Below are 23615 nucleotides of genomic sequence, written 5' to 3'. Positions count from 1 at the left end.
TGCATGTGTGAAAACTGAGGACAATTTGGATTCGTGATTTTAGGATTAGGGTTAAGAGTTTAGTGCTTAGGGCTGTGGAGTTATCCTGTCCGGGAGCTTGATTGAAATGGGCGTTGGACATGATCGGACTTCTTTGATCATCTTTTAAGGGCCGCAACGAGTAATAGGTGGGACCAATAATATCTATTCTATTAAATGGATATAAAAAATATGACTTCTTGCTAAATTTGGATCTAAAGTTTATTATTGGCACATTCAAGATTGACAACTTAATATATCATAATGTACAATGTGATTCTCTCTCTCTAGATAGATATATATATATATATATATATATATATGTGTGTGTGTGTGTGCGTGTGTGAAATGTATGTATACATATGTGTACATACATACATATATATAAATCTATGAAATAATCTATAAAAAATAATCATTATAAATTAACTTTTATTTTTACATAAAGATATAGCTGTTCTGAATATTTATCATGAATTGGATGTAATTATGCTAGCATTAAAAATAATAAGTTGTGATGTTTGTATTAATTATAGGATTAAAAACATTATAAAAGATTTCAAGTTTTAACTTAGTATTATAAAAATGAAGAGCATGTCAACAATATTATACTACACTCTTAAACAGAATCTTTAAATGAAGTAATTTAGGGTTTAAAAAAACTTTAATTCAAGATACTGAAATGAAACCAACAAATGAGTACAAAAATATAAAGAAATAGTTATAGATATTTACATTGATTTAATATAAATTAAGAATAAACTAAAAGAAAGCCAAATTCACAAATGTTATTCTTTTACACCTCTTTTTTGGTTTCTTTTTTTGTTTTTTTTGTTTTCTTTTTTCTTTTTTCTTACTTATGCTTCGCCTTCTTTCCATTTCTTTTTTTGTTCTATTCTGTTCTTTCTCTTGCATTTTATTTTATTTTCTCCAATGTATATGTATGTATGTATCTGAGTTTGTGGTTTTTTTAATTTTTAAAATTTTTACAAAAAAAAATTAAAAAATTCTCAACAAATCACTGGCCCCGTCACCATCATGTAAGAAATACATTTTCTGCTTTAGAAGTGAACCATGATTAATAAGTGATTACTTACAAATAAAAAGCCTTTTTAAATTGGGGATGTTCACTTCTCTCAGCCATTGTTGTTTATTGAAATGTCCTTGTGAGACATGCATTCTGAAGCTAGTCCAAAAGTTTCTTTTACATACCAACATTTGCACATTGATTGGTGATGCTCAAAGGCAAGATTAATTGGAGCACAAACTAAACCAGCAAATATGTATGTGTAGACATGTGCAAAATCCGCTTATAAATATAAATAAGCTTTCAATTCTTTCTTGCTTCAGACCTTTCAGCTCCTCCTTATTCTAAGAATATTCCACCACTCAGGTTTGGCAACAGAGTTGTAATATGAGTGAACACGATTGGATGCTGTTTGGTGTTTGGTGTTTGGTGTAAATTCTGTTACAGGTTATAGTTCTGAGTTAACGAACTCACCATTCCCCAATATATTTCGAACTTGTTATGCACATTCAAAAACTTTCAAACTTTCGAGATGAATTTTAATAATTTTCAACTTACTATGAGTTTGGAAGTTTGTACTTCTTTACTACAATCATTATATTTATTTATTTATTTAGGCACAGAAACTCATGACTTTGAAATAGGGTGTTGCCGTCACACCTATCATACCCACCCTATAAACCATGCAACATATAAACACGCTTCCCTATCATTTATTCAAACTCGTTTATACACTCTGGACCAAATCCTGCTACCCTTCCTCGCAAACCTGAGCTTGAGATCAGCCCAACTACGATTGACCCACACACATACTTCACAATGAGAAACAACCCACTCTGCAATCTGCAGCAATTTTTACTCCCCTACACACAAATCTGATGGCAATCGACATATCTCACACCACGCAAGACTTTGTTGCTCACTAGAAGAGCTTGAGTTTGCGACCTGGTGGCAATACACTCGAAGGAACTCGGATCCCTGAACATGTTACAGAACAACAACACGAACCTTAAGTGGAAAATCAAGCGCTAGTAACATTCAATTCTCTCATGCAGAAGCTGCAACTGCAGGACTTGGTGGAGTTGTGACGAAACATGGAAGATTGAAATGGAAAAGTGGGTGGATGCACTCACCGTTGCAGGTGAAGTTGGCAGGCATAACGCGACCACACTGCTCGGGCAGCGACATAGCGTACCTTTCGTTGATAGACGGACTGTTCTCATAGCCGGCGAAAGCGTTGCAGTAGCAACTTGGCTCTGTGGTTCGAATCACATAGCAGCAGCCGGCATTCGGAGGAACAGGGCGTGGGCCTTCAATGGAAGGCATGCATGACTCCAGGGTGGCCCACACTTCCAGAGGAGTGGGGCACAAATATAAACCTGACACCAGCTCCATGGCAAAGGTGATCATTAGTAGTGCTCCTACCACACCGTAAGATGCAGCAGCTGTGGATCGTTTCGGCATAGCCATTGTTTCAGTTTAGCTCAGAGGTCGACAACGAGGAGATCCTGAGGATTTCGAGGATATTGCACAGGCTTCAGTAATCTGAATGCTGAAGAGCAATTTATTCATTCTGAAGGGAAAGAAGAGTTTGCTGGAAGGTCCGAGGGTATTCGGCCATGTTGCAACATGGTGGCAGCACGTGGACGCCCTATTGATGAGTTTCACCTGCCCCTGGCCTTTTCGTTTCAAGGACACAGAGTTGCAGATGAGGACACAATCCTCGTTGCCTCGAAGTTGTTAAGGAACCACATAAAGCATGTTCACAACAATTATTAAAGGGTAGTGTTGGGCCTTTTATGTACAAATTCTCGGCAGAGTGGAGCCATATAAATACGTCTCAAATGGGTCAGTCTATGGCCTAAACCTCAAAACAGTCTTTTGCCAGCTTCTCCCTGGCGGCGTAATTTATCTACACACAAGGCCAGCCGGGGTGCTCCTCGGTCGAATGATTGTCAATCTCTCCCTAATTCCTAACAGTCCAAAAATCTGCGCTACCGTGGTTGCAGTAAATCGTTTCACATTTGATGGTTTCTTACATAGGATTGGCACTTTTTTGAGGCTGACCCGATGTCGATCACAAGCTCCTCAAGCATGGATTTCCAAAGGGAGCTCTCGATATCCATTCCAACTTCAGCGACCTCGGGATGCAGGTTCGTCCAGTTGCCGAAGTGCATGTTCATGTCCCGCTCGATCAAAGAATCTATTGCGAATGACGCTAGCTTCCGCCACTCTTTTATCTTTCTGAATACTTCTTCTACCAGGCTCTGCCCTCTGGGACGTGGAATGTACGCGTGAAGATCTTGCAAGTATACCTTCGGGCATCTGTGGTGCCACAGCGTTAAGGCAAACGCCTCGTTTATGCAATCGAAGCGGAGTTTTCGATCACAGCGCCATTCGCCGCCCAAGGTCTGGAACCAATTGTCGACGACGCCTGACGATTGGGGGGGTTCGAGACCCTCAATATCGCCGCTTTCGAGGCCGTCGAATAGAGACGGATCCATGGGTAAGTCGCGGCTGAACCAATTGGGTGACGATCCAGGCGTGCAAAGAAAATGCGCGGCGGAGAGCACTTCCCGGACGAAGCTCTGCTCATCTTCGGGGCCCAGTGAAGTCCGCTCCTTGAAATCAAACGAGCTCACCTCCAAGGTCCGGAACATAGATATGTCCAAGAGTGCTTGGCGGATCTTGTGGGCATTGCTGGATTTCGCGCTGGAGCTTTCAACTGCGCAGTGATAACTGGAGGGGACGTCTGAATCACCTGTTCCCTGATAGTCGTCGACAACCTCTGAGTTGAACTGTCGCAGAGACTCTGCAACAGAGGAATTCGTCAGAATTGCGCACATAGATGCAATCAATTACCACCCATTTCATTACATAACAATAACCTGGAGGCATTCATCTGAAGAGGACTTCACCATCTTTGATATTGAAAGGATTTCACTACCTGTTAGACTAGATTCGGAAGTAGTGCAAGCTTCGTCAAGGAAAGGTGAATTCAGGATGGACACGGGGCTGGGTTGCCCGGCCTCATCTGCTTCCGAAGCTGTTGCGTCGGCACTACCTTCCAGTGTCTTTTTCACAAACATTGGAGACGACTCAAGCTCCACGTCTATCTCGGGAAGCTGCAGCACAATCGAGGACTACTTTTCATGTTCAAGTGCGTCTAAAGAGCATCCGAGAGAATAGATCGGCATATAAAAAACGGCTGCAGTGGAGGGAGATTTGGGCGCGTCTTTACCTCAAAAGTTCTGCTAGGGGAATCGTGGTCTGCAGGGTTGTAGGAAGCGCAGGAACTCCACGCATCGTTTCGTTCGTCTTCAACATCAGAAGAAACACTTCGAGAGGAAATTGACGGGCCAGAGCAGCTCCTTTCACAACACGGCGCACTGAGGATTGTTTCAACGATGTCATCCTCCCAGAGGATGCTATCCGACCCCGCTGCGAAAAACTCTCGGTCTACGAGTTCAGTATGGATTTCGGTCTCCACATAAGCAGCCGAACCTGGTCTCGAAGCACGAAGCTTTTGACAGTCGGTCAGAGGACCAGTGGAGAGCACATCCTGCGAGCAACGAAGCTCCTCGTAATCAACCAAAGGACTCGTTGAAATTCTTCCCAGTGTACAGGCTCCGCTTGAATACTCTTCCCTCGAAAAATGTAGTTCATGGGATTCAACCAAAGGGCTGTGAGAAAGCCCACCAAGCGCACTATTATCATGCAAATACTCTGCAAAATCGAGGCTCTTTTCTTCCATCGGCGAAAACTCCTGTCCAAACATGCACTCTACAGACCGACTGAGCGAACTCGACGGGAAACCTCTGTCTGTTTTCACTTCGTCAGGCGCGGAGGTGACTACAGTAGGGAGGAAGTCTAGGGGAAGCTCAGGAAACACATCATCCACACTGCGTGCTCGCGAATGCTTGAGATTCTGCGATTTCTTTTTTTTTAAGCGTAGAGTAGCGTCAGTGTCGTCCAGTGTTACTGTGCTACTCTGTACAGCCATTTCCTCAGGCTTCTCCCCCTTCAATCTATTGCCAGGAGCTTGTATCGGAAGCTCCGATGCCTCGCTTGACGTGCTTGTTCCATGATTCCCTTGCGATGTATTGCTCGTCGTCTGCATAGCCACCTTCTCGGTGAATCTCTGAAGCGTGGGTGACGATGACCGCATGTTGACGTCTCGACCTCCCCGTTTAGGCTTGTCCCATTCCTTTCGCCCCCCGAAGAGTCTGCCATACCTGAGAATGCTCGACTTGGGAAGATCATTCTGTGCAACTGGAGCTGGCGCTTTGGAGGGGCTAATAGCTGGAAACACACGGCTGCCGGACATCGAAGCTGCCTTCTCCTGCTGCGCGTTTTGTTTTATGCCCTTGGGGACGCGGTTTCCTTGAATCGGTATAGGCTTTCCAGGTGCCACACCAGATCGGGAAGATGAACGTGACGCAGTCTCATTCTTCTCCACGCGCTGTTCATCCTCCTCCTTAACCTTGCTCCTTGTCGATGTCGCATCAGTTTTCAGTTGAACAGGCTTTGATGACGAGGCAGACTTGGCCACAGCTGAACGCGCTCCTTCAGTACCTGACTTCGCACTTTTACCCCTCGCTCTTGAAGAGACGGATCGTTTAGCATTTCCTGCCGGCAATGAGGTTTGCGACGTTGTCGATGACTCGTGGGATATCACTGAGCTTGTTCTAGAACACTCTGGGTTGATGCTAGCTTCCACATTTGTGATTCTGGGACCCTTCGGGAGAGAACCTCGTCTGACAGTTTTGAATTCCCCCACAGCCGCCTCACGGCGGCCAACATTGCTGTTGACAGATTTCGATCGACCATTTCGGTGACGCGGCGGTGACTGTGATTGCACAGGCGTTGTTGCTTTCTTCGAGGTTGCTCTACCAACGCGAGGCTTTCTACGAGAATGCCTTGCACACTTGTCCATTTGCTCCTCACGAGTCGTCTCGCTGTCTTCGCTCCCGTTCCATGAGGTCGTTGTTCCTCCCTCTGGCAGCAGTTTGCTCCCAGAATATGACACGAAGAGTTGCGACGTTGCAGAGTCTGTTATAGGTTGACTACCGACACTCTTGAAACTCTCCTGCAGGGAGCTTTCCAGGCTCAAGAAAGAAGGGCTGTCATCATCGTGATAAATATCACGGGGGACATTGTGTTGCCCCGCCAATGGCCACCCTTGGAGAATTTGGTGTCGTTTGCTACCTTGCAAGCCGAGCTCCGGAATCTTACCAACAAGCTGGCTGACTGCTTTGATCGTCGAAGGACTCTCGCTTGGCGTGTCCAACTGCGATGACGGTGGAAGGCGAGAGAGAAACGGTTGCTTGCCACCCTTTGCTTTCTGTGCGTAAAAACGGCTCTGCAATTCGGGGATGTCAATGGCATACGGCGATATGCACGAAGAGTCCTCTCGTGAGGTGCAGCGAAGGGCAATCAAAGCTGACGCGCTTCGTTTCGTGAACCTGCTTTCGAATGGCTCCTGCGTTTTTCTAGCAAATCCTGGAATTCTGTCCCGCAGGGTTTTCTTGGAGCTTTTGAAGTCTCGCTTGAGCAAATCCTGGAGTAACACTGGCGTCGATCTGCGGTGTTCGTCTCTATCGATGTTTTGGGCAACAAATTCTTCTCCGGAGTAGCTCTGGCAGCGGCGATGGCTATGTCGGGGCTGGTAAGGGCCGTCCGGGAGAGATTCTAATCCCATGAGGCGGGCAACCACGCCTGGGGCTCGTGTGCTTGCATCCTCGTCGGCAGCTGCAGGAACGTCGTCACGTTGATTTGCTCCGTTTCCCCGCACTTGAACGTCACACATCTGCAACTCAAATGCCTACGGTGGTTATGAGAAAATCACAACAGACGATCATTCGAACCCACAAAAAAAAAAAAAAAAAAAAAAAAAAATCAAACAATCAAAACATTCATACAAATAGTACCCAAGCTCTAATTCTCAAGTGTGCTATACCATTCGCGACTTCGATGCCGAACCATGGTCGCTGCAAAAACTTCTTGATCTTCGAAACGCTTTCTCTGCTTTACCTGCAATAACAGATGATAACACGGTCAGTGATGCAACACTATTAGGCTTCCATTTCTCCTGAACAAGCCTCAAAGAACTCATCAAGAATACTCATATCTTCCACATCGTCTTAAGACTTTGATCAATAACTAAGACTTTTGACCCTCGGACTTCGATCCAATCCACAACGAAAAGGACTTCTCGAACATCACAAAGACGCCGGCTTATTCTGGGGTTGAGATACCTCACTTTAACATTTCATCTACCTTCCGTTAAGGATGGAAGCTTCAAACTTACACTGGCAACCAATTACAACACAGCTGATTTCTAAGCTATATCGTGTTCTTCCAAAATCCCTGACGCTGCGAGAGAGGAAACGCAGTACTCACTTGCTGGCAGCCTTTTATTGGAGGAGAAGCGCTTAGCGGGGTTCCACTCGAACAATTGAAAGAAAGCACTCACGCAGCCTCCGTATCGCGGTGACTGCATGGTTGGGTATGACGGCGTTCTGATCTCCCCCGTTACCATTTCCATGACTACGGATAATCACTGATGCAGCAAAGTGTGAGCTGAGATTCTCCCTGTCCAGCTCAGGATAGGTTGCATGTCCACAATTGTGATTGCACCAGCTACAACCCTGAATCCCCGAGAGATGAAGGAAAAAAGAGGACTGTAATCTTCACGACATGTATTCCGTCAGCGACTCAACACCTAAGCTGGTCTCCATCGGGTCGGCATCGGAGCGCTTGAAGGGCGTCATTACTTGCTTCGACTACGAGCTTACTGCAGGACTCATGGCAGTGGCGAAGAGTCCTCCATCCAATTCCACCGGACTTTTGTCCCTTGCCATGTGGAGGTGAAGAGGAAAGGATAGCGCCATTGAAATCAGCTGGGCGGTGCTTATGACCAAGTTCGCATTCGGTGTCGCACATTCGAAGTGACTGTTCGATCGGAAAACTGCCGGCCATTCACTACAATCTATACGTCTACTACTCCCCCCACACTCAATTGCACACAGAGTAATAGTATCCCCAAATTAGTAACTAGGATGGTTGATCAACCCCGGGAGAGTTATCTTGTCTCGCGCTACCATTGAGCTATGGGGGAGCTGTAACGCAACAGAAACACGACTGCACTCACCTCCGCGATCAATCAGGAGCTACGACTAATCTACCGAAAACAAAGGAAAAAGGGAAAAAAAAAAAAAAAAAAAAAAAAAAAGAGGTCCGAAACTCGAAGTAGCCCACGCTCTCAAGTATTAGCACGAACCAGGTTGAAAAGGAGACCGCTTCACGAGTTGCAGCCAAAACTTCGAAGATTGGACGTCCCCCAGAGCGTGCTAACTTACGCCCTCACACGTACACACACGCACAACACTCAATGGGACCAAAACATCCCACCACTCACAGCGCTGCGACTCTCTACAAGTTTGAAGAACATGACAACCGATCACCACTAAACTCTACCTCAAGCTACTATGGACACACTATCCCGTGCTGCCGCCCAGCGACTCAACCTCCGCACATCCCAGCGACGCGCATTGGAAAGTCCACAAAGCCGCATTCAATCGAGTGAACAACCAACCTCAAGGTCCCTCGCTCTCCCCACAAACACACACACACACCTCCACACAGCTCGATCTAATTACTCCCCGCCCTGCTGAATTACTTCTCCACCACCGGCACACTAGTTGTCAGGTATGATTGTGACGAGATTCTAGAGCTTGACTGGTAGCGCGCGAGATTGAGCGAGTATCTGAGCAAATCCGGGGGCCGCACACTACCATGCGAACCTACGGTGGAATGCTCCTCCACAAGGCCTGCAAAATGAACCAACCTGGGATGCTGCTGCTCCACAGCCTGGGATTCATTCCATCATAGGTGAGAGAAGGTTGGGTCAATACCAACACTCTTGCCAGCGGCTAAAGAGAAACACAAATCAGCGATGAGCGTTGGTAGAAAGTGCAACCCAAAAAAGAAAAAAAAAGAAAAAAAAAAATGGGGGCAAACAAAAGAAGAAATGAAGTGGCCGGCGCTGCCAAGGAATCTCTCTCTGCGCGCACAGACACCGCGAGACTGGACTCTCATAATTGAGTGTGGATATGCCACTGAGAACGTCGTGGGGGAACATAATGTTCCCCTCCCTCCCTCTGCCATTCCATTTAGGGCTGATAGTTAACCTAGTTTCCAGCCTGAGTCAAGGCTCTTCTTCTTCTCCTTCTTCTTCAATCTTACCACTTGCTCACTCTGCCCAGTTACTCTTCACCCTTCCCATTTTTCATCACCTTGTGGGAGATGATTTTTAGAGTGACTTTTATGAACTTAGGTTAATGGGGGTGGTAAGTGTGTCACACTGTGACTTTCAAGGTTTGGTTTTACTGATTTGTTGTGAATGCCTATGTGACTAGCTCTGTGATGCTCAAAAATAAAGAAAATAAATAAAAGCCTCCTTGGGATATGGGTTGTTATACCTGTTGAGGTATCATGGAATGGTGGAATTGACTTTTGGCAATGCAGTGGAAAACATAACTGAAAATTGAATGGCATGTTGAATGGAACTCTCACATGTGTTGAATGAAAGGGCATTGTGATCATGAGTCTGTTTGTGGTGTGATGGTATAAATGATGCATTCTGAAAACTGTGTCTTGGATTGGCACATTGTTCTTGCTTGGTTCAATGTTTACCAGAGGACATAATTCCTTTGTTTTATTTCTTTATTTTCTTTATTGCTACAGTTCCCTTGTTTTTGTGAACTTGAGGTGCAGATGAATCCATTTTTGCTAAGCTGACAGCACAGAAAATGATATCTGTATTTTTAGATGTTAAATCATTTTCTTGGGGAGATTCTCCAGATACCATAGTGTCTTGAGAAGTAGAGATTGATGAAGATCATTTTCAAGACCTGTAAATTTTGGGAATGCAATGAAGATTATAAAGTAAATAAATAAAGAATAAATAATTCAAAATAAAATAAAATAAAATAAAAAGTGCAGAACTCAGCTGAAGAATAACAATTATGTAGTTCAAAGACAAAAATTGCTTTCCAGAGCAAAATGGCCCACATATTCCTACCAAAGGCTTTTCTCCATCATCTTCAGCAATTGAATCTTTCTCCAAACCACAGGGACTCCATGTTTGTCATTTGATGTTGTCACAGAAAGTGGTAAGTACCAAGATTATTAACAAAAAAAAAAACTTATATCAAAGTACAGTAATTAGCAATCTAATTTCAAGTTAACTATGCTTTCATTACATAAGTTTAAGAATATGATACACAAATCAGGTCTGTCTGTTTTTTATTGTTAGGCTGGCAATTTGTTGCAAAGAAGGCACAATGCACCATGTTCTCTAAACCTGTTCTAGAAATGTAAGACATGGGGCACAATTTACAGCAACTTCATGTGAAAAACAGAGATTTCATGTGGCGAGAAAACATGAACTCCACCATCAAGGCACACTAATATTAACTTGCCTTCAATCCATGGTAAAAACATCATAGTTCTGTTTTCCCCTCTTCTTTACAAAGTGGGTCTGTTTCAGCAGCTGGGTTCAATCTTGCATGATGATTTTGTTCTACATGCTTCAGCAACCAAAATTCTATTATTGTTGTTATGCTTTAGGTCCTTTTTCTTTTCTCTTTTTTTTTTTTTTTTTTTCATACAAGAATCTCAATTAAAAGTATCATTGCTCAATATCAAAATTGGCTTTCCTTTCCATAAGAAGCAGGGAGGGGGGAATGATGTGAGCCATGGGGCAATCAACTTCTCATTCATTGAGGAAAAAAACCCATTATCAACTTTAGAGAGAGATGAGTGATGGCTTTGAATGGCTTGAAAGTTATTGGCCTCTACCAATTTTTCTTTTAAACCTGCTGAGGATGGACGCATCAATTCAAGGCATTGATTTCAAAATCTCAACTATGTGGGCATTGCAAATTTGCAATGATTTTTTGCACAGGATGTTTGGTGCATGATTTTCATTCATCCTTGATGATTCTGGATGAATTTTTTTGTCACCTGGTTGGAATCCCAACAGTTGGATATTGTTGCTTTCTGTATAGCAAATATATGAGCTTCCAAAAGAAGATCCAATGTTAGTAAGGATTGTTCTTTTAAAAATATAAATGAGTGTGAACATATATTGAATTATCAGGATGAAAACGGTGTGCAAGTGGATGGATGATAATTGGGAAAATAAATAAGAGATTCGTCCACAGAGCAACAGCCTGGAGAATGAACCCTCGTGCTGAAGGCCATTTCCATGACAGAAGGTGAAGAAAAGTTAGCTGTCCAAGTGTAACTTTAATTCAGGTCTGTGGGTACTCTCATCAAATCCTGCTACTTTTTCAAGACCTCGCTCTCTCTCTCTCTCATCTCTTGTTTTTTGATTTTACACAGTTTTATTTGTTGCAAAGGAATTAAAATGTACACTTTGAAACTATTGCAAATCGTTGAGAAGAGGCAAGAAAGATAATTAAAAAAAAAATTAAAAAATATATAAATAGATGATTCTTTTGGAGATAGACCCCCATCAAAATTCTATTTCCCTTCATTGAAATGGTATGATAATGGCTTTTGTCCACAAATACTTCACTTGAATATGCAATACATTAATGATAACTACAAATTGGGAAAGAATTGTGTGATTGGTCTTGACGTTGAGATGATCATCCTGGAAAGTAATATCAATCTATTAATTACAGTCAGCTTATTCCCCACAAAAGGTGGAAACAGTGAAGCTGTGGTTCATTCAACAACAGGCAACATCTCATATCATTTAATTTACCATTCAATACTCCAGACACTTGCCCTGTTTGGAGCATCAAAAGCAAACACAAGCAAGTCCACACTACTTCAGCAACCATTGAGAGAAAAACCCCCAAAAATTGCAATTAGCGGGTGGCCTTTCTTATCTACTTAAGTTTGATTACTCTTTCCATGTCTTAGGCCAGCCATTTTTGAAATCTGATAGGGTATAATCACATTCATGTTGAGCACTATGGTACCACAATACACTCAGTTTCTAAAACAAAAGGATAGATTGGCTATTTAGGGTTTGGACACTCATCCATTGGTATCATCACATCAGGCAGTGCCTCCAATGGACCTCCACCTTCGAAGATTCTACTTGGGAATAGGGAATATTGAGGCTTTTTTGTTTTTCATTTTTTGTTTTTTTGCATGGTAGACCCAAACTTCCAAGCTTCTAGAGCCAAATGGTATTCAGATAGATAGCTTTCAGGACAGAAGAATTCCAAGGCTGAGATCAGCGCTTTTAAAAAGCAGCTGACACACCCGTACACACATGTTCCCTTCAGAGTTGTCCATGGGAGAGAGGGCTTAGTACCACAACAATAATTAGGTTAAGTCCATACCACACAGACACACACACACACACACCCCCCACTTGTTTTTCAAATTTCAACTGCTTTGGGTGTCATGGGGAACAGGGCATGGGAACCAGTGCTGCATCTCCCTCCAATTGAGGCTACCACTAGAATTTAGTAACCCAGTACTGCTGTAAGGGTGTGTTAGTCAGTGGGGTTTAAGTTTTGAAATGGATAGTTTGAGGTGGATCCATTGAGTGTGGATGGAGTTATTGCTGCTGTGTCTCTGTTTTGTTGATTGGACACTGCCAGGGCTCATGTGAACCCTCCAATTGATTCAATGCCATGACATTATACTAACTCCATGTCAATCAACATGGTTTGGTGTTTGAATTTCATTAGAGCCCATCATTAACAGCATCCTTTGTTGATATCTAATATTCCTCTACTGGTTTAGAATCTCTTCAGTATGTTTGTAGAGGTGTACCATTTTTCTTAGAATTGGTATAAAACTAGGATGTTGTGACTGTTACCATAATTTGCCATTCACCACATGTCACCATGATTTTTGCTATTGCCACCACAACTTATTTTCAATATTTCTTTTTATCATTTAACATTAAATTTAACATTTTTGTTTGAATAGATTATTAATATGAAAATTAATTGAAATTAACCATAAAAAATTAGAAAAATATGTCAAGTGGGTGGCAGTGGCAAAAATTGTGGTGGCATTAGAAGCACCCTAAAACTAACATGATTGTTTCAAAGGAAAGATGACACAAATTTAGTGACATTATTATTACTTCCAGAATTCAACAACAATGACCGAGGATTGTCAGTAAGCACAAGGTCCAATCCTAACCTTGTGAGAGAAGGTTTCAGTTGGGAGGTTGAATTGAAGAGGGGAGCATAACCTAGTGAGAGAAGGTTTTAAGTGAGAAGCTGAATTGAAGAGGGGAGCATATGCTTTAGCATTAAAAACTCCTTTTCTCCAGGTTTTAAGATGCAAATCAAAGTAACACTAAAGGCACACATGCCGTGAGTCTAGATAGATCCTCCTCTGCCAAATTAAACAGTTAACTAACTAACTTCCAGAATTCACACAGAATGCAAAGAAAAAGACAAAAGCCCACCTGCAATTAGATTAAAACTCTAATCCTCATCACAAGTTCCAGCTATTTCTGGGAAAAGTCGAGACATGAATCCCCACACGGGTGATTTAGCCGTACAGAGGTATCAATAAGGGTATCAATACGGGCCTCAATGCCAAATTTGCAAAGAGCCTATTTTTCGGTCCCAATCCAAATTCTGCCAAATAATGCTTGATCCTCATCCAGATTCCACTGCTCCATTCAATTTAGTGGAGAATTGATTCTGACTGTGTTTCCTTCTTTTTCGTGACTATTAAATAGATTTTGGATTTTCCCTCCTGATTTCTTATATAGAATGAAACGGGCCCTGATTTCCCTGCCAGGTAAAGGGAAATGGGACACACACACACACACACACACACAGATGGTAAGGGAGATAGTTCTGTGAGCAACTGCAAGCAAGCAGAGCCAGCCAGCATAGCCCAGTCAGGCAGCCAAGTACCTGCCATTGCAGCAACAATTAAGGGGTCCAACCAATTTGCAGGGTACAGCATTTAGAAAAAAGGGTCAAATCTCACCATCTTCATTGCTATTGTACTGGAAGAAGAACCCCAGCCAGCCTTTGCAATAACCAAGCTTGTGGCCATGCCTGTCTAGCTATGCCCCCCTCCCTGGAAACCCTAAATCTGACTTCCTGGATATTGTGTGGGAAGAAGCATAGTGGGTTTGAGTGTGGAATGCTGAAAACTCACCCTGAAACAAAACCCTAAAACATAGGTGTAGGCAACTGAGTGTAGTTGTTTGAGCATTGAGAAAGACAATTATAAATAGAAGTATCAAATCTTTTCATATGTGTGCATTGTGTTGTGGACAAGATGATGATGTGGGTGAGCCCGGAATGGAATGGGGCTGGGCTGTGCAAAGTAGAGCCCAAAACTGTTTCCAACTTGGCACACCCCCTTTGGAAACACAGAGACACACTGCCCATTAACACTCACATGGGAATGAATGGATTAATGAAATGAAATGTAATGAATGTTCAATAAATGAATTTTTGTGGATGGATATATATATATATATATATATATATATACATACATACATACATATCTGAAAATGTGGAGCAAACAAAGGAATTTTAAATAAACCTAAGTTTTTACTAAATTGACCCATCCATCCTATCCATTGAGAAAGAAAAAATAAACAAATAAAATAAAATAAATCTCTAGATTCATTTCTCTACTATTAGATTTACAACCAATTAAAACCAACCACATTCATCATGATTACCATATTCTTCTTAATCATATTCTTCATCAAGAGTGGGTTTATTTAGTAAAAGCATGGATCTATTTAACATTCATGTATACATATACATATACATAATCGAGAATCAAGGGATTTTGGGTTTATTGTTGATAGATATATTTATTATATATTGATCTTTAAACCTTAATAATAAAATGTCAACATTCACTAAATTCCCTACTAAAATCTTTTATTGCTTTTGGTGTGTATGTATATATTTCTATATATGGAGGTTTTCCAACTGCTTTTTTCAATAAATGGGTGATAAAAAAGAAGAGAAAAGAAATGGAACTTCTTTCAACAGTTAATATCCATTGTTTGAAAAGTATTCAAAAGTTTTGTAAATAAGCATGCATTAGTTTGGGCAAATGTTTTTGTTTCATTCTTGTTTCTCATAAATAATTTTATAATGTGTTTCAATATTTTTGTTGAAAAAATAACTTGTGAGGTATTTATTTCACCTGAATAAAAGTTGGCTAATCAATTGGATAGTGGATTTCGAAGGATGTAAATGATTTAGATTCACCCAATTATATACATCTGAAAGAATTTAGGTGATTATGGAAAAAAATCCACTTTATTTGCACTATTCATAGTTTCATCACTATTCTCATGCAAAAAATTTATAACAAAATCATGTCAAATATTTGTAAAACTGTGCAAAGTCTTGTTTGAGAGGATGGACACTCCCACTCTTATATAAACAACTTATCAGCTAAAAAGATAAGAAAAAAATAGACAGAATAATAGGTATAGAAACTACAGAACAGTAAATCATCAATAAAGACATTGATGGCAATAAAATAAAGACAATTTTTTTCAATATAGTTTTGTTGTAAATCAAGTGTGAACAAATCCTTAAGTAAACAGTTTAATTTGTTCTTAAACATATATTATAAAAAATAAAAAAAAATCGTGTAAATTTGCGTATTTTGTAAATCAATAGTGTACATAATATAAAAATAAATGAAAATAAAATAGCTTTAAGAAAAACAAAAATTCTAAATTTTTACAATTAAATTTATAAAACAAATAAAAAGCATTATTTTTCAGCTACATATTCGATTTTTAAATTTGATATTGATTTCTAAAGTTATTAATATATATATATATAATATATATATAATATAATATTTTCTTGACATTCCTATTTTAATTTTGAATTTTATGATTATTTTAAAATTATATTTAAGTCACTAATACACACACTGTCAGGGACAAGAACTCGATGAAAGCTAAAGAGTAAGTGAGACTTTTCTCAAAAAGAAATAGGACAAAATAGAAATATGTATATTCAGAAAGAAATTGGAATGGCTATTACCAAAATACAAGAAAACTAGAGACCCTTGAAACTAGACTAGAAGCAAGAAAGGAGTTGACAAGAGTGAAGAGGGCTTCACTCTTGCCTCTATATATACTATCTAACTAGAAGCCACGTGGCGATGTTCTATAAGACCTCCAATATATGTTGACTTTCTAGGCCACATGCCTTTGCTTGCAAGGCAAGTTTTCTATGGATGGACCACGTAGTTAGCTTGTTCTTTAAGCTTCCAACATGCGTGGCACATGGCTAACTTGTTGACCAAGTTTCTAACCTAAAAGTCAACTATAGACTCCTATAAAGTCAAAGCAGCGTCTATGAAGCTTCTAAGAAGCTTCTCTAGAAGATATTACACAATTAACCTACTTTTACATACTTTTATCTATTCATATAGGTAATTATATGTATGTCCGTGACATTACCCCCCCTTCTAGGGACGAGTTCCACGAGGAGCGGTGATTATATATTGAGAAAATCTAATATGCGGCGAATTGTATTTGCTACATACTCTGATCTTTGTTCTCTTCGAAGATAGTTGATGGGTCCTCTTAGCCATCGATAGTGTCCCATTCCTGGGCGAGAAGACCACCTTGTTATTTGATCACTGTTGAGGCCTTCATAACTTCCTTCAAATAATACATTTGAAACACCATCAGGAGTCGTTCCTATCTCCAATAATATCACCAAACATCGAGAATCTCTTCCAAGGTCGTGATACCAAACGCGTTGTATCTCACCATCTATTCGAGGAAGAACATGTCGTTCTTGAGGGTCTTCATTTCGGTTGCGTCGTCCTGAAGGTTGTGACAATCGCAATGTTTCATCCGGTAAGTCAGCAAACGAAGGTTCTTGAGTTGAATCCGCTGGTTGTTGGCTCTCCATCTAATTAGCGTCACAAAATGCAAAGAAGTTACAAACAAGGATAGGAAATTGAATGTTATCTTGCCTCAATCTTGTCTCTTTTATAAGAGAGGTTTTCATCTTGGTTTTGATGGATGTCATTGATGAAAAACTTTGACTTTAGCTGATGCATTTGCTAGATTCCTGGATGGCTCCCATGTGCGCTCACTAATATCATATCCGCACCAATGAACAAGATATTCCAGCTTATTTCGGCGCCGCCTTGAGTCTAATATCTCTTCCACCTCAAATTCTTCATTATTATCTACTTCTATAGGAGGCGGTGGCATTTGTCTTCTTCCTTGTATATCCACTGTCTTATATGGTTCAAGAAGAGACACGTGGAATACAGGATGGATCTTCATTGACTCCGGTAGATGTAACCGATATGCAACTGGGTTGATCTGTTCAGAAACAGAAAAGGGGCCAAGCCTACGATAGTCCAATTTGTCACAAGGTCGAGTGGTCTTGATATTGCGACGAAGTAGCCATACCTTATCACCCACGTTGAGTTGTGGTTGCTCTTTACGATATACATCTGCATTTATCTTTTGTCGTTCTTGAGCTTTCTTCAACTGCGCCTTCATTATTGCATGTAACTCTGACAACCGATTTGCCATATCTTTTGCTGCAGGATTATCAACTTTTGAAAAATCAAAAGTATCAAGTCGTGGATGATAGCCATAATTGGCAAAGAAAGGTGTTTGTTGCGTGGAGGAATGTACCGTATTATTATAAGCAAACTCTGCCAATGGCAGAAGGTTTGTCCAATCATCTTGTTGGTAGTTGATGGTACACCTTAAATACTGTTCCAAGACTTGATTTACGCGCTCTGTTTGTCCATCAGTTTGAGGATGGAAAGCTGAAGATAGCTTTATGTCCACTTTTAAAATCTTGAAAAGGATCCTCCAAAATCTCGACACAAATTGAGTTCTCCTATCCGATATGATATCTTTAGGTAATCCATGATAGCGATAGATATTATCAATGAAAAGCTTAGCTGTTTCTTCACCTGTGATAGATTTTGTACATGGCATAAAATGTGCCATCTTGGTGAAACGATCTACTATCACAAATATAGAATCATAAGATCTTGAGTTTGGAAGATCTGTGATGAAATCCATAGAAACAGAAGACCATGGTTGTTCTGGTATAGGTAATGGCTGAAGAAGTCCGTAAGGTCGATGTCGAGGAATTTTTGATCTTGAACAAATATCACATGATTGTACAAAGTCTTTGACTGACTTCCACATTTGTGGCCACCAAAAATCTCTTGATATGAGTTCCAAAGTCTTATTATATCCAAAGTGCCCTGCTGCTGGAAAGTCATGACGTGCTTGAAGAACACGCAAACGTGCTTTTCCTTCTGGAACATATAGGCGTCCTTCAAAATATAATAGATTATTCTTGAACTCGAACTTAGAAGAATCATGAGACTTGGAAGAATTATTCTCGATATCATGAACAAGAGGGTCTGAGGACATACTGGACTGGATTTGCTTGAGAAAAGTTGAATCAACAGTCAATGTTGATTTCATTGCTCGGAGATGAAATTGCTCCGGTTTCAAGAGGACCGTTCTTTGTTGCTCAAAAGCTGCATCTCCTTCTTTTGGTGCAAAATAAGAACGTCTAGACAGGGCATCGGACAAACCTTGTTGTTTTTCTGGCCGATAAGTGATAATGAAGTCGAATCTTGACAAAGACATACTCCAACGAGCATGACGACGATTCAACACGCATGCTGACATGAAATACTCGAGGTTCTTGTGATCTGTATATACAGTGACTGGACTAGAAGCACCTTCTAGATAATGACGCCATTCTTGAAAGGAATCCACGATTGCAAGAAGTTCTTTATCGTGGATCTCATAATTGATCTCGGCTGCTGAGAATTTTCTTGAATGAAAAGCTATCGGATGAAGTTTGTCATCTGTTCCCATTTGTGATAAAACTGCACCCAAGGCAAAATCCGATGCGTCTGTTTCCATAAAAAATGCCTTGGAAAAGTCAACACGATATAAGACTGGTGCAGAGACAAACGATGTCTTCAAGGCTTCAAATGCTGCTTCCGCTTCTTGATTCCATTGGAATTTATCTTTACTAGTCAAGCGTATAAGTGGAGCTGCAACTCGTGAGAAGTCTTTGATGAAGATCCGATAGTAATTGGCAAATCCCAAGAAACATTGGACATCTCTTACAGTCTTTGGAATCTTCCAATCCATGATTGTTTGGACTTTCTTAGAATCCATCATAAGACCATCATTTGAAATGATGTATCCTAAAAAGTCAACTTGAGTAGTGTGAAATACACACTTTTCCATCTTGGCGTACAATCCTGCATCTCTGAGTTTTTGTAATACTTGACGAACATGTATTTCATGTTCTTCAACATTCTTAGAATAAATCAGGATATCGTCTAGGTAGCAGACGACAAAATTGTCTAAGAATTCATGAAATACATCATTCATGAGATGTTGAAAAGCAACTGGTGCATTCGTGAGTCCAAAAGGCATGACATTATATTCAAAATGCCCGTACCTGGTTCGAAACGCAGTCTTCCATTCATCTCCTTCTTTGATCCGTACTAGATTATATGCTCCTCTTAGATCTATTTTTGTATAGATCTTAGCTTGATTTAACTGGTCAAGGAGTCCTGATATCAAAGGTAATGGATACCTGTTCTTGATTGTGATCTTGTTGAGTCCTCGATAGTCAACACACATTCGTAAAGATCCATCTTTTTTCTTTACGAATAAAATTGGAGCTCCTGCTGGAGATTTTGAATGGCGTATGAAATTCTTCGCTAAATTCTCGTCAATATATGTCTTGAGTTCAGCCAACTCATCTTGCGATAAACTGTAAATTGGTCCAAATGGTGGCTGAGTTCCTTCGTTGAGATCGATTGAACAATCGTATGGGCGATGCTCAGGAAGAATATCTGCATTTTTTTTCTCAAAAACGTCTTGATAATCCTGATATTGACTTGGAATGCCTCTTGAAGTCTTTACGCTTTCAGAAATAGGTGCAGCATAAATAGCAAAAGTTTAGCCTTCTTTTGCTGCGTGTATAAATGCTTTTGCACCTATAGGTGTGAGTTTTACTATACTAGACTCATGGTTTTTTACTTGGTTAATAGAACTGTTACTAATGCTCTGAGGAAAATCAAGTTTACGAGAAATCCAATCTATTCGAGGATTATACTTTTCTAACCATGATAAGCCTAAAATTACTGGATTAGAGGGAGATCTAATTATATTAAAAATTACGCAACTACTATGACCATTTATTACTACATCTACAGGAAGTGTTTCGTGAGTTACATCTCCAGAAGACAACGGACGACCATCTATGACTTCTACGTGTACAGGTTTAGTTTTTTGTATTAATGATATTCTATGACATCTAGCAAATTCTTCATCTAAAAAACAAGATGAGGCTCCTGAATCTACCAAGGCAGAGGCTTTGTAATTATTAGGTCCTAAACGCACATCGATTATAAAACAAGGAGATGGTTTTGAGGAGAGGATAGGACCTTTATTAGAAGTTGTACAAGATTCCAGCCGCACGGTCCCTATTGTAGCTGGACGTACTCGTTTTCCGACATACTGTCTTCTTTGACAGCCATACTCCTCATTTTGTAGTTACGTCGCTTCTTTGGACAATGTTGAGCAGTGTGCTTAGGTTCTCCACAATATAAGCACAATCCTTCTTGTCGACGACGAGACTTTTCTTGCTCAGTAAGAGGTTTGAAACGTACCGCATCAATTTGCATATCCTCTACTTCCGAAGGTATGTGTTGAGGAGACGTCGGTGTTGCCATTGAATTGTAGTAACGTTGAGGCCCACTTGCGCGACTCTCGGATCGAAATTCAAAAAGTCGATTGTCGCACTTCACAGCAAAGTCAATTGCTTGACTCAATGTTTGAGAATCAGGTAAATTAAGCATCAATTTCTTTACCTCATATTGTAATCCGTAGAGAAATTGACTCACAAGTGCGGCATCATCCCACTTGATATCAGTTGCAAGTTGTCAAAATTGCGAAGCATATAATGTTACTGATCGATTGCCTTGTCGCAAAATACGGATCTTGTTGGTTGCAACACGAATTGCATCATGTTCTCCAAACATGGATCGAAACTCCGCCAAAAAAGCCTCCAGATTATCCAATATTGGATCTCGTCGTTCAAGAAAAGATGAAAACCATGACAATGCTGAACCTGAAAGAAGTGTACCAATGAATCTTACTTGTGACCCTTGAGTTGGATAGCTCTGGGGTTGAAGTTCAATCACTAGTTGGACCTGATTGATGAATCCTCGAAACTTGGATCTGGTACCATCAAACTTCTCGGGCAAGGCAACTCTCGGTTCTCTAACACTCGAAGGGTGTTCCATTCTGGGAGAAGGGACATGGTTTGGTACAGATGTTGAAGCAGCCCCAATCATCTCTATATCTTCACTTCCTACCATTCTTGTTGCTCCTTGTGGTGGTAAATTGAGTTGATGCATCGCAAGCATTAACTCCCTCAATTGTTCTTGCATCTGTGCCATTGCACTCTTCATTTCAACAAGCTCTGCCATAGTAGCACTTAGAAAAGAGAAGATGTCTAACAACGCTCAAAACAAATAGAAGAGAGGAATTGATAACAAAGAAAATACTAAGAACAATATCAGTTTAAAAGAGGGTAATCCGCAACTTCTAATGCGCTTATGTCTTATCAAGAAAAAGGGGTAATCCACTCTTAATCAAGAAAAGACAAAGCTCTGATATTGTAAGTGTACTCTTGTCAATCTGTCAGGGATAAGAACTCGATGAAAGCTAAAGAATAAGTGAGACTTTTCTCAAAAAGAAATAGGACAAAATAGAAATATGTATATTAAGAAAGAAACTGGAATGGCTATTGCCAAAATATAAGAAAACTAGAGACCCTTGAAACTAGACTAGAAGCAAGAAAGGAGTTGACAAGAGTGAAGAGGGCTTCACTCTTGCCTCTATATATACTATCTAACTAGAAGCCACGTGGCGATGTTCTATAAGACCTCCAATATATGTTGACTTTCTAGGCCACATGCCTTTGCTTGCAAGGCAAGTTTTCTATGGATAGACCACGTAGTTAGCTTGTTCTTTAAGCTTCCAACATGCGTGGCACATGGCTAACTTGTTGACCAAGTTTCTAACCTAAAAGTCAACTATAGACTCCTATAAAGTCAAAGCAGCGTCTATGAAGCTTCTAAGAAGCTTCTCTAGAAGATATTACACAATTAACCTACTTTTACATACTTTTATCTATTCATATAGGTAATTATATATATGTCCGTGATACACACACACATACATACATACATACACACACACACACACACATATATATATATATATATATATATATTCCACAATAGGTATATAGGAGGTTGGTTTGAAAATTGGAAATGATATATATATATATATATATATATATATACAAATGTGCTTATTTATTTTGAATGATTGTGGTGCATTGAAAGATACAACTAGGCTTTTTACAAGAAGAATAAGTTGAAAATTCAATTTCATAAATATAGATAGAAAAACTTTTGGAGACAAGAACAAATTAAAATTTATATATTTTTTATTATAACTAAATATTTAACTTATATATATATATATATATATATATATATATATATATATATACGTAAAATAGAATAAAATTTCAAAATTATATTTCAAATTTAAACCAAATCTTTTGACAATTTCATCATAATTGTGATTGGCATCTATTATCTAAATTTATTGTTAATTTAAAAAAGAAATCGATATTAAAAAATATTGTGACTTGTGTTACAAAAATAGTGGTTATTAAAAACAGAATTTTGCAAGAAATGAATAAAAATCAAACAAATAAGTAGCCCTAATGGAAAAAATAATACTCTACATCTTGATTACATCCAGACTTGCTACTATTCAACTACAAATTTTGCAATGACTTTGGCAGGTGAAATTTTGGATTCAAATGTGCTTAAATAAATCTTGATTTCTATTGCTATTAGCTAAAAATATGAATATTTTTTATTCTATATATATATATATATATATATATATATATAAGTATTCAGATTTATATTTTTTTTATTTGATAGCCAAATATGTGTTTATTGATAAATATTAATCAATTTATAATTATATCAAATAATATTTTTCAGAAATATGTAAAATATAATGTGAAATTAAACTTACAATAAAAAAATAAGAAATAAGTTCTGAAATTAGAAAAAAAGAATGAAAATATTTTAGATACTAAATAAAAAATGTACTAAATTTTGTATAGATTCAATTTTATTTTAAATTGCATGATTAATTTAATTCATACAAAATAATATTGTAATATATTCATATTTCAATATAAATATATTAAATTTTAAATCTAAATTTACTTCAAGTAATAAAATATAAAACATAACTATGTTTCATTCGAAGTAATAAAATATAAAACATAACTATGTTTCATTTGAAGTAATAAAATATAAAACATAACTATGTTTCATTTGAAGTAATAAAATATAAAACATAACTATGTTTCATTTGAAGTAATAAAATATAAAACATAACTATGTTTCATTTGAAGTAATA

At 39.3% G+C, this 23615-nt stretch overlaps 2 protein-coding genes across 5 annotated transcripts; both read right to left on the bottom strand.

Annotated features, from left to right (window-relative positions):
- Nucleotides 1–1617: 1617 nt before the first annotated feature.
- LOC141045431 (uncharacterized) lies at nucleotides 1618–2665 on the bottom strand. The gene is made up of 2 exons (XM_073534342.2): nucleotides 2179–2665; nucleotides 1618–2023 (listed from the first exon to the last, which is right to left on the bottom strand). Exons 1-2 carry the CDS (start codon nucleotides 2513–2515, stop codon nucleotides 1968–1970), a joined length of 393 nt encoding a protein of 130 aa, XP_073390443.1. The 5' UTR covers nucleotides 2516–2665; the 3' UTR covers nucleotides 1618–1967.
- A 152-nt stretch (nucleotides 2666–2817) lies between these two features.
- LOC112282841 (uncharacterized) lies at nucleotides 2818–7592 on the bottom strand. 4 transcript variants are annotated; one of them, XM_024520917.3, is made up of 5 exons: nucleotides 7448–7592; nucleotides 7005–7078; nucleotides 4287–6869; nucleotides 3993–4188; nucleotides 2818–3857 (listed from the first exon to the last, which is right to left on the bottom strand). In XM_024520917.3, the coding sequence occupies exons 1-5, from the start codon at nucleotides 7590–7592 to the stop codon at nucleotides 3064–3066; spliced, it is 3792 nt and encodes a 1263-aa protein (XP_024376685.1). In that variant the 3' UTR covers nucleotides 2818–3063. The 4 variants fall into 4 exon arrangements, with proteins under 4 accessions (XP_024376685.1, XP_024376687.1, XP_024376686.1 ...); XM_024520919.3 differs by having other exon boundaries at nucleotides 3993–4170; XM_024520918.3 differs by having other exon boundaries at nucleotides 4287–6854.
- Nucleotides 7593–23615: the final 16023 nt, after the last annotated feature.

This window comes from Physcomitrium patens, chromosome 5, assembly GCF_059467195.1.
Source record: "Physcomitrium patens ecotype Gransden chromosome 5, ASM5946719v1, whole genome shotgun sequence".
Classification (NCBI taxonomy): Eukaryota; Viridiplantae; Streptophyta; class Bryopsida; order Funariales; family Funariaceae; genus Physcomitrium; species Physcomitrium patens.
The sequence above is the reverse complement of the archived record's forward strand: the minus strand, read 5'-3'. Positions and strand labels throughout refer to the sequence as shown.

What these genes read in the sequence shown, in the direction of transcription:
- LOC141045431 (XM_073534342.2), bottom strand. Translation starts at nt 2,515, where the DNA reads ATGGCTATGCCGAAACGATCCACAGCTGCTGCATCTTACGGTGTGGTA. An exon ending in TGCCAACTTCACCTGCAACG is followed by an intron (nt 2,024 to 2,178) that starts GTGAGTGCATCC and finishes TAACATGTTCAG; the next exon opens with GGATCCGAGTTCCTTCGAGT.
- LOC112282841 (XM_024520917.3), bottom strand. Translation starts at nt 7,592, where the DNA reads ATGGAAATGGTAACGGGGGAGATCAGAACGCCGTCATACCCAACCATG. An exon ending in CGGCATCGAAGTCGCGAATG is followed by an intron (nt 6,870 to 7,004) that starts GTATAGCACACT and finishes TAACCACCGTAG; the next exon opens with GCATTTGAGTTGCAGATGTG. An exon ending in TTCCGAATCTAGTCTAACAG is followed by an intron (nt 3,858 to 3,992) that starts GTAGTGAAATCC and finishes CCTCTGTTGCAG; the next exon opens with AGTCTCTGCGACAGTTCAAC.